General features: G+C 54.8%; 1 protein-coding gene across 1 annotated transcript; it reads left to right on the forward strand.

Moving 5' to 3' along the window:
• The first annotated feature begins 2,809 nt into the window (after positions 1-2,809).
• On the forward strand, positions 2,810-16,279 carry LOC102114054 (LON peptidase N-terminal domain and RING finger protein 1-like). Its single transcript, XM_014253267.2, has 12 exons — positions 2,810-3,285; positions 7,018-7,136; positions 7,549-7,671; positions 7,874-7,999; positions 8,606-8,741; positions 9,532-9,625; positions 10,754-10,868; positions 11,505-11,626; positions 12,020-12,178; positions 12,633-12,795; positions 12,881-13,027; positions 14,122-16,279. Exons 1-12 carry the CDS (start codon positions 2,913-2,915, stop codon positions 14,317-14,319), a joined length of 1,875 nt encoding a protein of 624 aa, XP_014108742.2. The 5' UTR covers positions 2,810-2,912; the 3' UTR covers positions 14,320-16,279.
• The last annotated feature ends 844 nt before the right edge of the window (positions 16,280-17,123 follow it).

The raw sequence follows: 17,123 nt of genomic DNA on the forward strand, positions 1-17,123 counted from the left end.
TGTGGATGGGAGCCAGAGGAGGAGCTGCAGCAACACCTGGAACTCCTCACCCTGCACTGACCCTGGGATATTTCCCACCTCTAGACTGGGAAAGAAAAATAAATCCCATTGTCCTTTGCAAATAGTTTCTGCACACAGTGTGATCTGTCCTCTGTTATGCAAGATGTGAAGTTCTCATCTGGCCAGAAGAATGGTTAGCATTAAGCATTTAAAGCTTTTTTTTTTTTTTTTTTTTTCCTTTTGCAGCTATGTACTGAGTCAGCACAAACAGGGCAGTGACAAGAGAAAGCATTCGGAATGCTGAACCAGCTCAGCTCTGGATGGATTGAAGAAAACAAAATGTTCTTGCACACTGGTGCTAATGAAGCCTGGTTTGCGATGGCCTCGTGTGTCGTGCTTGATTGATTTTAAACTGTATTATGCAAAGCAGCAGCACGTCTGCTCTGCTTGTGAGGCGCTGGAGAGCCCACACATGGCTGTGGAGTGAATCAGGAGGTGAGGGAAAGAACGAGGCAGGTCCCGGGTGAACAGCCCGATGTCTCCCAGGGGAACTGGCTGGGGTGATGAAAGATGCTGTACTCCTCACCTGACAGCAGCTGACAAAGGGCTGCTGCTCCCAGGCTGAGCCACACAAACAGCTAATTGTGCACTTTGCTGCAACACTGGCTGTGGTAGCTAAAATCACCCTCATTTCATGGCTCATGAGCCAGGAACGTGCCCTTCTTGAGGGGTAAACTGAAGGCAAAACTGGTGAGGCCTCCCTGGTGGCAATTATTTTTTTAGTCAATAGCCAGGTTTTGGTGGAAAAACGAGCCATGGTGAGAACTAAACCATGAAAGGGGAGTGTCTGGTGTGAATGAGTTTTGTCCACCTGAGAAACGCCCATGTGAGAGCTGCTGGGGGAAGGGATGTGCGAGGTCCTCTGAGGCAGGGGGGTGGGAGGGGGGAACTAAAGAATGACCCTGCAGATGGGGACATGGAAAATTCCTCTGCTGGGCAGAGTCCCAGACAGACTCCAATGCTTCCAGGGTGACCACTGTCCTTAATGCTATGCTCAGCTTTTCAGGGCAATGTTACCAAATGTCACCTGATATTTCTCCAGTTTAGAGGGATCTCTTAAAAAGATAACGGAGAAAGCAATAAAGTCTATCAAGCCCACATAAAATGCTTGGTTGTTGAGCTTTTAAAACCACTCATGAGCTCTTTAATATAATTGCAATAGATTTGGAAACAAAACCTGCTCCACAGCCCAAACCTCCATCAGCCATTCCCTCAGTGGGGCATGGGTTTCACTGGCACTGAGGTCCTGCTGGTGATCTCTCTCCCTGAGCAGCCCTGCCAGTGCGTGCATGGGTTTGGATTGTTTTTGGGGACACACAAATGAGCCCTTGGGGAATGTGCATCATCCTTATATAAATTCTGATCTACTAAGCTCCAGAGCTGCCAGATTTCAGTTGTTTTTCTCGGCACCTGCTGTGCAAGAGCTGCTGACTTTTTGCTGGATGGCTGTGTGCTGAGGGGATGCATCTCCCTCGTGAAACCGAGCCCATCCTGGGGGTCTGTGAGTGGGAAGGGGATTGTCCACATACAAGGTCTGAATTTATTCAGTTCTGGGCAAATAGAGCATCTGAGGGGGGTGCAGTTTCCCGTGTACTTTGGAGAGTGCCCCTTTGCCCCCAAACACGATGAGTTTCCATGGAGGGTAATGCAAAGAGGCATCTGGGGCAACCCAGCCTCACCAGCCTGCCCTGCTCCGGAGCACCACAGCCAGCACTCGACTCGCATTCTGGAGAGCCTCAGACAGCTAAGGCACCCCAGGTATCCTGTGCCACCCTCTCTGGAGCATCCCACCCTTCTGTCCATCACAGAGCACATTGTGTCCCCCAGGCCTTGTGCCCCGGCCCTGCTCCACAGCACCCCGGATACCCCAAGCAGCCCGCACCGTGGGTGGCTCCAAATTATCCTGGTCCCACTCTGGGGCACCCTGAAACACCCCTAGCATTCTGCACCTTGGTCCTGCTTCAGGGAGCTCCAGGCCCCCTGGCACCCCGTGCCCATGTGCTGCAGAGCTCTCCTCCGCCCGGCGCACGGCTTCAGAGCCGGTGTCCGCCTCGTACCCCGCACCCCGGCTGCGCCGGAGCCCCCCAACATCCCCGGCTGCGGGAGGATCGGCAGCGGAGGCCCCCAGCACTCCTGCATCCCAGCTTGGGGGCCGGCACCCCCTGCACACCGCCCCCCATCCCCGCACACCGCCCCCCATCCCCGCACACCGATCCCCGATCCCCGCACACCGATCCCCGATCCCCGCACTCGCATCCCCGCACACCGACCCCCGATCCCCGCTCACGGATCCCCGCACACGGATCCCCGATCCCCGCACACCGCCCCTCATCCCCGCACACGGATCCCCGCACACCGATCCCCGATCCCCGCACACGGATCCCCGCACACCGATCCCCGATCCCCGCACACCGCCCCCCATCCCCGCACACTGATCCCCGCACACCGATCCCCGATCCCCGCACACGGATCCCCGCACACGGATCCCCGCACACGGATCCCCGCACACGGATCCCCGATCCCCGCACACGGATCCCCGATCCCCGCACACCGATCCCCGCACACCGATCCCACACATCGGTCCCCGCACACGGATCCCCTATCCCCCCACACCACCCCCCGTTCCCGCGGGCTCCGTTACGAAACGCGGCCGGGGCGGGGCGGCGCGGGCGGCGGCGGCCAATGGCGGCTGGGGCACCCCCGCCACCGGCCCTGCCCGGGGTCCCTCCGGCGGGCCGGGCCGGGCCGGGCCCGCAGCCGCAGCCTCCGCCGGGCCGGGAGCGGCGCGGGGCAATGCGCGGGGCAAGGCGCGGACACCGCCGGCCCTAGGGACGGCTCCCCCGAGTGTCGCCATGAGCGGCCCCTCCAGCCCGAGCTCCCCGGGCCCCGGGGAGAGCCCTTCCGGGCAGCCCCTCGGGTTGGACCTGCTGCGCTGCCCCTGCTGCCGCCTGCTCCTCTGGGAGCCGGTGACCGCGTCCTGCGGTCACTCCTTCTGCAAGCCGTGCCTCGGCGGGGCCGGGCCGTCCCGCTGCCCGCTGTGCCAGGAGCGGCTGGAGCTGCTGGGCGTCGGGGCGGTGAGGTGCAGCGTGGTGCTGTGCGGGATCGTGGAGCGATGCGTGCCGCGGGAGCGGCGGCTGGCCGGGCTGGCGGAGCGCGTCCGGGAGCGCCTCGCCCGCGGGGACGCGCGGGAGGCGCTGAGGATGGCGCAGAGAGGGGTCGAGCTGGGTAAGGACCACCGGGCTCGGGGGCTGGGGGTGCGGGTGGTGCTGCGGGGGGCGAGGGGCCAGCCCAGCAGCCCGAGAGACGGGGATGCACGGGATGCCGGGCTGTTGCAGCAGGTGAGTACCGATGTGGGTGCCAATGTAGGTCACCGTGTCCCCGCAGATCAGGGCGCTCCAAGCCTGCACGGTCCGGAGATGGAAAACGTGAGAAGCTGGAAGTGTCGTAAGGCAGGGCTGGTGGGGATGGGGATGGCGATGGGAAGGGGGAAGGCAGCTGCTGGGCATTTCTGCCACATCCGTGGAGATCCCGAGGTGCTGGGAGCTGCCCGGCAAACCGCGCTGCTCATCCCCTGCCCGGGGCGCGCCGCCTGTGTCCCATCGGCCACGTGCTGGTACAGGAGAGGACAGGGCAGCGGACAGTCAGTCCCATCTGGCAGCCCGGCAGCGTTTCAGGGTCGGAGGAAGAGCTCTGCCCAGGGGGCGGCTGTTATGTAAAGTGGTTGGGACTTGTCCAGTCGGGGATGGACACGTCCTCTCCCCCAGGGCCAGAGCCTGGCGAGGACACAGCCTTGGCCGAGCTCCTGTGCCAGCCCCACCGTGCGGGTCAGCGCCCGGCCCGGCTCCTTCTGCAGCCGGCTCTGGCCAGACATTTCCCTGCAGGGCCAGGATCGGGCCAGGATCGGGGGGGTAGGGTTTGATCTGCTTTAATGTGTGGCTGTAAGTGGATTTCTTGGAAAGTAATACTTAAATAAAAGGGGTTATACAATGCGTCTGGAGCAGGGGGCTGGGGAGACGGAGGGAGAATTTCCTTTCTCCGCGGCGTTTCTATGACAGCACTGAGCTCTCCTCCCGCAGCGCAGGCTCTTATTCATCGCCTGCTGCGAGGCAAGTGCCAGAGGTTCAGGGTAAGCCTGGAAACGAAGGGCTGAGCGAACCGGTCCATCCTGGTGTTGGCAGCAGAAAACAGGTCCTTTTATGCAACCTCCAGAGGCGTCCGTCTCTCCTTGCACACCCTTCTTCAGAGTAAAGGCACATGCACACTTCTCTAGTACTCATTTGCCAGGCTTTTGCCTGATTGGGGTGTACAATTACACATTTCTTTAAAAACCCTTTGTAAGTATAAAGAGGAAACATTGCAGACTGTGTCCTCACTCTTCCCTGCACGTTCTGTTCCCCGAAAGACAGGAAAGTCTGGCTGAGGGCAACAAGGAAATTGCAGTCACAGCCTCAGCTCCAGTGAATCTGTGCTTGCTGGGGCTGCCAGGCTCAGCCACGTGGGTGGTGCTTTCAGGATGTGTTTTCCAACTCCTGCAGCCAGCTTTCAGCTGCACAATTTTTTACGGGCTGCCTTTCACTTTGAAACGGAGCCACTGATAAATGTTTGACCCATGGGGATGTTTTATTTGTGCTTCAGAGTGGTGTGATAGGCCAGTTTGCAGTGCCCAGCTCAGCCTCCACTGTAGAGCAGCTCACTTTGCTTGGGTGGAAAGAAACTGTAAATTTTTTATCTTCATTCTTTCTGAGTGAACAACAGAAAAATGTGCTGTAATGCGTAGCACAGGAGGCCCTCTGACATGCCTGGAGCCTGGAGGCTGGCGAGTCTCAGGCTGCCAGCTGGCTGATGGCCCTGGTGTGTAATGATATCATAGATAAAAAATAGCTGCAGCAGCAGGGAAGTGCAGAATTCATTGCTCTGTTTTACACATCTGGGGTGGGTTTTTTTTTTTTGCCAAATCAGTTGCTTTATTGCTGGGCTGTGCGAATGTTTGAGTGGGTTTGCCTACATGGAAAATAAGACTCTAGACTTTGTACCTATTTGTACATCCCTACTCGTTGTAAGAGCTGGGATATTTAATCTCTGGATGGGTGACTGTGGGACGGGACAGCAAGTTGCCATGCTTCCCGACTTCAGCTCTAATATTGGCTGATATTATAAAGGGGAACAAACTCCCAGGGACCAGGTGTTGATCTGCTGCACAGCTCAGCATGGCCAGTGCAGCTTTTGGTGCAGGAGTGGCCATGCTGAGGGGTGCAGCAGAGCAACACCTGGTCCCTGGGAGTTTGTTCTCCTTTATAATACCAGCTCTGGTGCAGGACTGGCTGTGCCTGGCGGTGCTGCCCTCTGGGTTAGGGTGACACCAGGCAGGGAGCAAAGTCTTGCTGTGCTCTGTGCTGGGCACAGGGACGAGGAGGCCATAGCCATGGCAGAGTTTCCTCCTGTGTGATAAGAAGTGGTGGGTGCCTGGGCAGGGTGAAAGCAGAGGCAGGCAGGGAAATGGGCAGATGCTCCCTGCACCTGGTTGTCATGGAGCTGCCGGTCCTGACCTGCAGGTTGCTGGCAGAGCTGCATCAGCACCGTGTTTGAACCGGGGCAGGAGGAAATGCTGCTGGGTTTGGAAGTGCAGGAGAGACATCATCAACAGTGATGTTTCCTGATGACTGCTGATCAGCTGCCAGCCAGGCCCATGGACCCAGCTTGCCCCTGACAGAGCTCCTGGCCCTTCAGCAAGGTGACATTGCCCACACCACATTTGCCACAGTAAATGCAGCAGCAGTGTCTGCAAATGGTGCCTTAATTTATGATACAAGGCTGGCCTCAATGCCAGTATCCTGCAGGGTCAGCACATGTAACCTGTGCTGGATCTACCATCATCCCACAGGGAGCTGGGATCCAATGGGAGGACCTGCATGACACTGGAGGCCTCCCCAAATGGACCAGGGAGCAACAAGTCCCCAACCCTCAGCAGCTTTGAGCTGATGCTCAGAGCTGGGAGGATGCAGGGCTAGATGCACAGACCTGTTATCTGAGCTGGAACACCAGCACTGCACTAGATGTAGGTCACCTCCATGAGCTGTGATATAATGGGGTGGATCTGGGCACCTCTGTATTTCAAACCTACAAACATTACCACACCTGGTTACTCCACTAGTGTGGGCTCTTCCTGATAGGAAGAAAGGTCTTTATGTGGTTTTCCAAGGCAGGAAAGAAGAGGATCTCACTGCCAATTTTTTAGGAAAAGGCAGGAGCATGAAATGCTTGGTGTCATGATTAGCAATGTCTGTGGGACCTGTGCCCCCCCAGCACCCTGATGTCCCATCAGTGACATGTTGCTGACAAGGAGCTGGATCCTCAGTTCTCTTCCTCAGTTTTGGGAAATCTCAGCCTTTTTTTCATACTTGGAAACCCCAAGTCATGTGGTGCAGGCAGATTCTTGCCTTGGTTTCTCATCTGCCCCAGGAGAGCAGTGACAGCCAGGTGGGTCTGGGAATTCAGGTATCCAGCACTGCAGTCCTGTTTGGTAACGTGTTATTGTGACTCTGCTGGGTGAGTCACTCCACAGAGCCTGCTGTGGCCACAGCCCTGTAAGGACTACGTGTATGGTAGAGCCTTTCTGCTGCATCCCAAAGAGATGGATGAAAGCCCAGATCCCAGCATGGCTGAGCCCTGAGGCAGTGGTGGAACCTCTTGGCTGAGGGTGTTTAGGGAAGATGGGTGAAAAAAAACAAAAGGAAAGAGCCTCAAACAATTTTAAACTGGGTATTTAGGGGAAATAACTTACTTGCAGAGGCTTACAAAGCCAGTGTGTCCTGATGAAGAGCACTGAAGGACCAGGCTGTGCTCAGTGTGAGGCAGTGGCACAGGGACTGTCCCACTGTGGTGGCCTCTCCCCAGCCTCATCCAGCCCCACTGTCTCACCAGGGCTCATCTCAGGGGTGACCACATTTCTCTTTCCAGCCCTGGACTCCAGCTCCCTGCGGCTGTGCCGGGCAGAGGCCTTGCTGGCCCTGGGGCAGTATCCACAGGCACTGGAGGACCTGGATGCCGTGTGCAGGGCTGAGCCTGGAGAGCACGAGGTGAGTGAAGGCCACATCGACTGGAGCCAAATCTTACTGCACAGGAGCAATTTCCCCCTCTCCTCGAGTCTCCATCCTGCTCAGAATTGCACTTGACAGACCCATCGTGTTGCTAATCAAAGTGGCAGGTGCTGTGTTGCTCTCACAGGAGAATTGTGGCACCATGTCCATCTTTCACTCCTTCTTCAACTCTCCCTAGGCTTGGCTTTTGCAATTGCTGCACTTTGGAGGGTCCTGGCTTTTTTAGGCAGATCTAATCAGGGGAGCAGTGACATGTCCGGGTGCTTTGGCTTGGGATGGGAGCTGGCAGGAGGCAAAGGGACATTCCCTTGGGGCTGGCAGAGGAGCTGAAGGGGCACACGCTCAGCTGGTCACTGTCTCATAGTCACCACATGTTTATTCTGCTCTGCAGGCCTTCTTCAGGAAAGGGAAGGTGCTCCTGGAGATGGGGCAGAGAGCCGAAGCCCTGCTGGCGTGGGAACACTGCCTGACGCTCAGTCCCCATTTCCAGCCAGTTCGGAGGGAGATGGAGAAGGTGGGTGGGCTCTGCCATGTTCCTGTGCTCTCATCACACAGGGGGATGTCCCTGTCCTCTGAAGGACTCAACAGAGTCCTCAGCCAGCACAGACACCTCCTGGGCAGAAGGATGCTTTGGGGAAAAAGAGGGAGCTTGGCAGCCCTCTCACCTCCTTGCTTTTTGCTCCTAGCATCCCTTAATGCCTGCTTTGTCCTTGCAGATTGTCATGGAAGCCGATGCTCCTCAGCCATGCACGGCTGCACAGCTGGGTGAGGCTCACCTGAGCTCAGCTGGTTCCCAGGTTGATGGAGGGAGCCCAGTGCTCCCATCTTCCACACAAGCTCAGGTAAGAGCCTGCAATATCTGAGTCTGCAAGGAGGTTTAATGTCCCTCTGGGACCTGCCTGTTGGGAATGGAGGTGTGATAAGGGAAGGTTGTGCAGGACATGCAGCCATGCTTACCTGGTTGTGTGCTGGGATGAAAATCTGCAGGTACCATCAGGGCTGATGCTGTGGGGACTAGGGAAACAGAGGAGACTTTCTCCTTCTGTTCATCTCACTACATTCAGGGGGGAAAAAAAATCTTAAACTTTTTTTTCATCTAAAAACCACATTTGAGAATAGTTCAGACTATTAGCAGCTGATAAGGGAAGCTTGTATTTTCTTCTTTGCCTTCTATAAACAAACTTAAAAGGTTTGGAGAGAAGAGGGAATTCAGAAGATGGGCTCAGATACACCTAAAGATCAGTTGGTATGTCTGGCCAGAGTGAACCCATGTTTTAACATGTGATGGGCAGCAATGTCTGAAGGCCATGCTCTTGCTGTCCTGCAGATGCCAGCTGTTAATGTACACGGGGAAACCTCCCGGTGCCATCGGGCTTGGTGGCACAGACAGGACTGTGCATTCAGAGGGAGAAGAGGGTTTGGGCTCAATTTCATCTTGTTGTGCCTAGGATCAGGAGGGAGAGCTGGCAGATGGCCGAGGGGATGTTGGGTCTGAGCACAGCCAGGGCACAGCCACCCTTTCCCAGCCGGGACAACGGCAAGAACCGGAGACTTCGGCAGAGAGTCAGGGCCGGTGGTTGTTGGGTGAGTGTCATCAAAGGTACCACAAATGTTTTCAACAAGGTTGTGTCATGCAAAATACTTGTTTGAAATCCATTTTGGCCACTGAAAACTTGGTGTTTGCACAGTGTCCAGCTCAACAAACAAATATCCCAGGGGCTCGTGATGGGGCAGCTCTGGCCAGGACATTTGCTGCTTCTCATACACGTGGGGAGGATCCACCTGATCTTCCTGTGTTGAGCTGGTGAACTTACACCAAACCTTTGGCTCCAGCTTGGTGACAAGTTCTTGCTGAAGCCAGTCATCACTTGCTCCCCGTGTGGAGTCAGGGAGAGGCTTTCTTTGGTTGCCATGGGTTTAGGTGGGTTTTGGTTTAGATTAAATTTCCATGTGGGGGACACGACATGCCATGAGCTGGGGAAGCAGCACCCCCGTCAGCATTAACTTGCCATCCAGCCAGGTGGCTGCCACATACCTGGGTTTGCATAAAGCAGTGATGGCTCATGGCAGGTCTCCAGAGACTTCCATCCTGGAGCTTTTGGGCCACTTTGCTGCCCAGTGCCTCAGATTCCCTGTCTGTAAAAGGAGGAGGCACCACCTTCCTCTGCCAAGCATCATGAGACCCACTGACTCACCAGCTATGGATGAACATGGATGGATTAATAGAGGGGTTTATGTTGCATTTCTTAGTGGTTTTGTTTTTCTTTGACACTGAAAGCACTTTGTGGGGCAGTTGTGTCTCAGAACGAGGTCAGAAAGCAAAGATAAATTTTCTATGTTAAAATTGGGGTTGTCTTCTCTTCTGCCACTATAGATAAAGAGGAAGAAACAACAGCAGCAAAGTGTACCCAGCCATGCCTCAGGGAGTCACTGAGCATATCTGACTTGGAGTGCTCCCTCTGCATACGGTGAGTTCTCCAACAGGATAGCTTTTAGGATGAAGAATTAGAACCTGCTGGGTTTTCTTCAGTGATGTGTGTCTTTCTACACATCTTAACAGCAAGCTCAGTCCTGAGTACTGCTGAGATGTAGGTTTTGGTAGAGATAAGAGGGAAAGGCAGGGGCATGGAGTTCCCTGCCAGGCTGCAGGAGCTCAGATCACCCTGTCTCAGGGTGCAGCATCACTGGGGCTGTCCCCAGGGACACAGCTGTGGAGGTGGGGATGTTCAGTGGGGGTCAAAGACCAAAAGCAGTGGTTGCCCTTTGTACCTGCAGGCTGGGGCAGGAAGGTGCAGGAAGGATGGCTCAGGGAAATTCCCTCCATGAAGGGGATATTGCAGACCTAGAGGGGAGCATTTCTGAGCTCTTTTCCTGGTGCAGGTGGAGAAGGGAATGGGGTAGAGTCTGTATTTGTCTGCCAGCTCAGGGATGGGGAGGGGCTGGTGTTGCAGTGCCACAGGGCATGCTGAAACAGGGCTGTTATTCCTGGTGTGTCCCAGGACGTGGAGCAGTTGTGCAAGTGGCTGCTGGCAGAGAGCTGGGTGGGTGTTGCGCTGCCAGATGTGTAAGTCACTCAAGGTCCTGCACAGCAGCTTTTTCCAGGTCTGTGCATGGGGGAGAGAGATTGAGGCTGCATCTGATCTGAATTATGTGAATTTGGGTCTCTTCTGAAAGAAGAAAACTGTGTTTAGGAGGAGTCAGGGCTTTCTTGAGACCTTAATTTCATTTCTGATCCTGGAGCTACCTGTGAGCAATTTGAGTGCTTGCTGCTGGCTATGCTCCTGGAGCAGGGGAAAAGGAAACATTTTCCTTTGGATTACACATCACTGGGGGTGTCTGGGGAACCACAGCCCTGGCAGGACCAAGGGGTGCCATGTGTGTACAGATGGGATCTGCTGAGATTCCATGGAGACCCTGCAGAGAGGGGGAGCAGAGCTCAGGCCTGGAACAGTTCTCATCTCATTATGCAAGCCCAGCAGTCTGAGCCCAGACTTTCTAATTAAAGGGCTAATTAAAGTCTCTCTCTGGCAGACTTATCTGTGCTCCTTTCCCTTTGTTGCTCTCTGCAATCCATTGACTCTGATCATCCTTTGCAGGATGTTTTTCGAGCCGGTGACGACGCCCTGTGGTCACACCTTCTGCAAAGAGTGCCTCGAACGCTGCCTGGACCACCGGCCCAACTGCCCCCTCTGCAAACAGAGCCTGAGAGAGGTGAGGGCACGAGTCCCACGGGATGGAGCCCAGGGGAGAGCTGGGAAGCAGCTCCAGCTGCTGGCTGCCTGCCCAGGGCTGGGGTGGGAAGGTGCAATGCTCTTACATTAGCAGCTCCCTGGCACGGCGATGTCAGCTCCACTCACATGGGAATGACCAGACAGTTGATAATTAAGACCAAGAGATTCATTTCCACAAGATGCCACAGTGATTTAGTGAGATTGTAAACAGGAGAAGAGAGAGAGAGAGAGAGAGAAGCAAATGCTAATTGCTTTAAAAAATGGAAATGGATGGAAAACCTGCTAGCCTGGAGATTTGATTTAATCTTTAATGAAAAGGGATTCAGATGAGACCATCAGGGAAATTAGGTTGTCATACAAGGACTGCATCACTGTCAGAGACAGGACGCTGTGTTGGACGGGCCCTGGCTCTGAGCTGTGTCTGGAGGTCTCGGTGGAGCTGACATCCCATCCTGCTCGATGGCTCAACATCCCCCAATAGATTTTATCCTTGACTTCCTCTGGTCTAAAATTGCCTTCAGTTCCAATAAAAGTGAGTGTGATTCAGAGTCCAGCAGGGATCCAGGGCTTCCTCCCTGCTCTTCTCCAACCTATTTTTGTGTCTAATTCCTTTCAGTACCTGAAGGCTGGGAGGTACAGCCCCACGGTGCTGCTGCAGGACATCATGCTGGCCACCTTCCCCACACAGCTGGCTGAGCGCCGGGAGCTGCACCGGGCAGAGATGGCAGAGCTCTCCAAGTAAGCAGGGACTGCTCCTGTGTGTGTGTGTGTGCGCACATGGGGATTGGGAGGCACTCTGGGAGGGCTGTCCACACCCCATACCATTGCTCCGGTTTAGTTCTGCTCAAATGATGTCTGTCCCACCTCCAGGACCATATTGCAGCAGTGCTGGGTGGGTGTGGAATGCCCTATGGGGCACTTGGGGGTGGATTGAGGGACAATCTTTGCAAGGAGGTTTTGTGGGCAGGATCTGTCTTTGGTCTCTTGGTGAGCCAAGTGGAACTTTAGTGTTGCTCTGCACTGGACATCACTTCTTGTGGTGAAGAACACCCCTGGTTTGGGGGATGCAGAGCCATTGGGATGGGATTTGCTTGGAGAGGCATCACAGTGGTTTCTCCTTCTGTCCCTCAGCCTGACCAAGAACATCCCCATCTTTGTGTGCACAATGTCCTTCCCTGGCATCCCCTGCCCTCTGCACATCTTCGAGCCTCGGTACCGCCTGATGATCCGGCGGTGCCAGGAGAGCGGCACCAGGAGGTTTGGCATGTGCATATTTGAGAATGGGAAAAGGTGAGCTCCTGGGCTCCTGCCCCAGCTGATTTGCCCCTCTCTGCCTCAGCCTCAAATATCTAAAATATTGAGTAAGTCAGAGAGATTTCCTGTCAGTGCCATCTCACAGATGAAATCAGCAGGGAGGTGGTGCATTCCCCACACTGCAGAGTGAAATGGGATCAAGGAATGAGGCCAGCACTGGAGCTGCACAGAGCCAGTGGTGGCTGTTAAATACAACATTCTTGAACAGCTTCTGACTCAGGATGTCTCTGAGCTCCATGGTTCTCTGGCTGTGACCTCCAGCTCCTCTTAATGAGCACCACAGGGAGACCTGATTGAATCTCTGAATTTGCCCCTGCCCAGACATCTTGTTCCTGGGCCTTTTCCTGCTTTGGAGATGGTACCTTTAGGAGAAGCAGCTCTCTTGCCACCCATTACCCCAGCTCAGCCCCTGTTTTCTGTGTCCCTGCAGCTTTGCTGACTATGGCTGCATGCTGGAGATCCGTCAGGTGGAGCTGCTGGCGGACGGGCGCTCCTTGGTGGACACCATCGGCCGGCAGCGGTTCCGGGTGCTGAGCCGCGGGCACAGGGACGGCTACCACACCGCTGACATCGAGTACCTGGAGGACAGGAAGGTGAGGGCAGGGCTGGGCAAAATCCTGGGCTGCAGTGGGACAGATCCTCCCCACGGACACCTGTGTCCCTCTTGCCTCCGTTCAGGTGTCCGGGGAGGAGCTGCAGGAGCTGCAGTGCCTGCATGAGAGCACCTATCGCCTGGCCCAGCGGTTCTGTGAGCACGGAGACCTCACCTCCAGGCACATTCTGATGCAGCATGGACCGCTGCCAGAGAAGGAAGAGGACATCCAGGTAATGCCCAGAGGGAAGGGATGCACCAAACAGAGTACCAAGAGAGCCTCTGAAGCAGTGCTGTTCTGCACTAACCACCCTGCTTCCCTACTCAGCTTCTCCCCAGAATGAACAAAACAAATCCAGTTTTTCACCCCTGTTACAGCATCTCATGCAGAGAGTTGGTAGGGCTTGTCTTGTAAAGCTGCGTGATGTTTCTTTGTGGTTTTAAACTGGAAACTGAGCACTGAGTTCTAAAATCTTTCACAGGGTCTTTTTCTAAATGAGAACTCAGAAACTGAACTCTGTGTTTGAAAACACTTTGGGAAAAAGAAACCAAACAAATTGGCAAAGAGGCAAGCTCTGCCCCTGCAGCTTGTTGAGTCTGCAGTCTCCTTTCTCACTGTGATCCTTTGAGACAGCCATAGCTGGGCAGAGGTGAAGAGCTAAGAGGACAGGATTCAATTTGCTTATTATACTGCTCTGACAAATTCAGATTCTGTAGGAGAAAAAAAATCCCAAAATCTAATTTTCACTCCTTTAAGAAAGTGTTTCCTGTCTGGATCATTACAAATATACTCTTGCTGACTTGTCCCAGGCTCAGGCTGTCCTGGCCAGCAGTCATGTTAATGATGTGCTCAGGAGTTACAAAACACTCAGCCTCCTTCAGCTGAACTGAGTTTTTCCTTCTTAGTTTGCCTCAGGTTATAAAACAGCCACTTTACAAAAGCAGTGCCCAACAGCTGTGCCCTCCTGGCCTGCACCTCACCTCTTCAAATGATGGCCAGTGTTCCAAAAACATTGGCCATGCAGGATTTGGCCTGTCTTTACAAAAAGCACCGGCTTAAACAAGGAAATGCGCGAGATATTTCATTGTCTCTTTAGTATAGACTTTTTACCAGCTACATCTGTGTCTGGAGGCTCCCTGGGGAATGCTTGCCTGGAAATTAAATTAGTTTGTCCAGCAGTTTTGAGCTTGGATGACGAAAGGGCTGTTCAGATGAGTACCTTGGCCAAGGCTGGCGGTGCTGTCCTGACAGGAATTTCCCATCGGCGATGCTGCCTGCAGGCCACCCCTGCCCTGACGTGGGGGTCTCTCCCTCTCTCCTCTCCAGGCTTCAGCAGACGGCCCGACGTGGTGCTGGTGGCTCATCTCCATCCTGCCCCTGGACCCGTCCTACCAGCTGAACCTGTTCTCCTGCACATCGCTGCGCGCCCGCCTGTCGCAGCTGCAGCACATCCTCACGGCCCTGCTGCAGCAGCCCCCTCCCCGCCACCTCCTGCCCGAGCGCAGCCCCCGGGGCCGCGTCTGAGCCCGCCCTGCCCTCCCTCGGGCTCGCCTCCACCCTCGGCTTTCTCTGTGTGTTGCTACCACGGTTTGTGTGTAGTTTGAGCCGCCCCAAGCCCCAGAAACGTGACCTCAGCGATGAGCTGGGCGCGCTGTGCCCGGCTGTGCCGTCCGTGCCACCTCCGCGAGCTGCCTGGTGCCACTGCTGTGCCACCAAAGGGGACAGTGGCACGCAGAGCTGGCTTGTGTCTCCAGAGCCAAAATCGCTTGCGGAGTGGCTTCTGTGCTGAGGAGGGTTCTCTTTAGGGAGAGGACTGAGTGCAGGGATTGCTTCCGTTTTGGTTCTTCCACTTTGAAGGATAATTTAGTAGATAATTTGGTAGATGATCCTGATTCATGCAGGAAATTTAGAAGCTGGGGAGAGGTGGCACTGGGGAAGCAGAGAAATTCCAGTGGTGTCCCCCAGCCTTGGGAGCTGACTGTTCTGCCACTGCTTACAGCTTTGACTTAGTTTTGTGTTTGAACAAGAGGAAAGGTTAAATTAAACAATCTGAAACTCCTGGTCTTGCTCCTAACCACCTCCATGGCCACGTGGTGAGGAGATGGTTCTCTTTGAATGCTCTCAGGTCCAGACATCCCCTGGACACTGCCACCAGTCACTCCCCTCACTGCAAGCTCCAGTGCTCTGAGGGGACGTGGGAGAGGGGATTTCGTCAGCTTTGGTGCTTTTCCCCCTACTGTTGCTGACCCTGCCTGGGTTCAGATTAAAGGGTCGGATCTGGGGGCTGGGAGGAGCTGACAGCACAGGGAAGTTTAATCTGGAAGTTTTGTTGTGTGACTTTCTGCTCCTTGACTAATGTAATTTCCCCCTGTTGTGTGTTTCTTGTGGACTTTCTGCCTTCTCAGGAGAAATCAGGATCTCAGCTGAGGCTGGGCCCTTGCACTTGGGACCCAGAATAGTTCAGGATCCCCAAAAAAGCACAGTGAAGTCAAAGGGATGCAGGGGGAGCCAGTGCTTGTCTCTAGACACAGGGCAAAGACTCTCTGGAAAGACCAGGCCTCCATGGAAATCCTGAAGATTTGGGGTTTTTGTCTTTCATCCATAATTTCAGTGGCTTTGGGTTCAATTCTAGGAGTGACATCCACTTAGTTATTGGATTAACATTGCTTCTGGAATTTTATCCCTGCATTTCCCAAAGGCACCACACCCCCTCAGAGAGCTGTTGGATGTGTGTGGGGGAGATAAAATCAGGGCAGTGATCCTTACTGCAGGTATTGCTGGGCTGAGCCTGGGGTGGGAGACTGGGGATAGCTCCAGAGAGGTCCCTGCTCAGGGCCACCACCTTTCCCTGTCCTTGTGTCTCCAGGAGTGAGAAGTCCCTGTCCCTCCTGTCCATCAAAGTGCCTCCCTGGAGCGACAGTCAGGAACTGAGGGCTTGCTCCCCAGGAACCTCTGTGAGCACAGGGCAGCTCAGAGCTGGATTTGCTGCTTGACCTTTGAGCTGTGGTGCTGGCCCAGGAGCACCACAACTCCCAAGGAGCCACATCCCTGGGATGTCACACTGGCATGGGCTGGGGTAGGTGATGAAGGGATGCTTTGCAGTCCCAGGGCAGGATGACACTAAAGTTCAGGAAGTGCCTTTCTTTTCCCCAGGGCCAGTGTGGGCTCACCCAGTGACATCCCCACCCCAGGCCACTCACCTACCTCCTGAGCTGCCATTTCCTCAGGGTTGAGAGGTCCCTGTGGGTCCCTCCAGTAAGGGGTTGGCATGGGGGGCGTGCAGGGAGAAGTGTGGCTCTGCACCCTGTCACACTGGGGAGGAGCCAGGGACCAGAGCCACCTCAGCCCAGCTGCTTTGGGAAGGGATCTGTGCAAATCGCTCCAGTTTGCTTGGAGCACCTTTGTGGTTTTTATTACTATCTTTGCTCTTGGAATTACATTTTCTTTCAGGTCATTGAAATAAAGACCTTTGTTGTTGTTGTTCTCTTGCTGGTGTTTTAACTTTTATCTGCTCATTAATAAAAGTGCTTGGGCATTCCCAGGGAGATTTGGGGACATGTGGAGAGGTGACACCCTGATCTTCAGACAGCAAGCTAGGCACAGTGATCACAGTCCAGCAGGTGCAGATGGCAACAAGGGGAAGAAAAAAAGTGGTTTTGCTTGCAGAATGTGTGTGGAACAAGACAGGAGGAATGAGCTCCTGCCTGTCATTGCAGCTAAAGGCTGTGGGCAAGGATGGGATGGGAGATCAGTCCAGTAGAGATGCTGACCAGTGTGGGATGACCCTGGAGGCAATGTCCCCAAATGCTGTGGCCAGCATCTGTCCCTGTCCTGCCTTTGCAGCCATGGGCAGAGGCCTGGGAGCTGGGGGTAGGTTAGCTTTTGGCATCAGGGATGAGAGATGATCCAGGGAGATGTGCATGGGCTGCATGAGAGGGTGGTCCTGGATGGAAGATGATGTCCTGCTGGGACAGCTCTCACCTGTCTCTTGCTCCCATCTCACCTCTTCCCTCTGCTTCCCAAAGGTGCCATCCAAAATCAAGGACAAGAAGGGAACTGCCCAGCTGTGCTGTGCACCTTTCCTGGGGACATGGAACAGCTGCAGCAAGAGAGGGAGAGGGCTCAAGAGGTCTGATATGGCAGATAACCCTAAACAGATCCCACACCTCAGAGCAGTATCCCTGCTGACCCATTAATAACTCCTTCCCTGAGGAATTATACCTTGAATTCCCGCCCAGCAATGCTCTACAGGAGCAGCTGTGCCCTGATGAAGCCCAGCTGTGAGCTATGGCTGGTTCCAGCTCTTTTGGTGGCTCTGGCAGCCCAGG

This window comes from Pseudopodoces humilis, chromosome 17 (genome assembly GCF_049639895.1).
Source record: "Pseudopodoces humilis isolate 2021_Gansu_Grassland_sample_001 chromosome 17, ASM4963989v1, whole genome shotgun sequence".
NCBI lineage: Eukaryota > Metazoa > Chordata > Aves > Passeriformes > Paridae > Pseudopodoces > Pseudopodoces humilis.

What these genes read in the sequence shown, in the direction of transcription:
- LOC102114054 (XM_014253267.2), top strand. Translation starts at nt 2,913, where the DNA reads ATGAGCGGCCCCTCCAGCCCGAGCTCCCCGGGCCCCGGGGAGAGCCCT. An exon ending in GAGTGCTCCCTCTGCATACG is followed by an intron (nt 9,626 to 10,753) that starts GTGAGTTCTCCA and finishes CATCCTTTGCAG; the next exon opens with GATGTTTTTCGAGCCGGTGA. An exon ending in AGTACCTGGAGGACAGGAAG is followed by an intron (nt 12,796 to 12,880) that starts GTGAGGGCAGGG and finishes GCCTCCGTTCAG; the next exon opens with GTGTCCGGGGAGGAGCTGCA.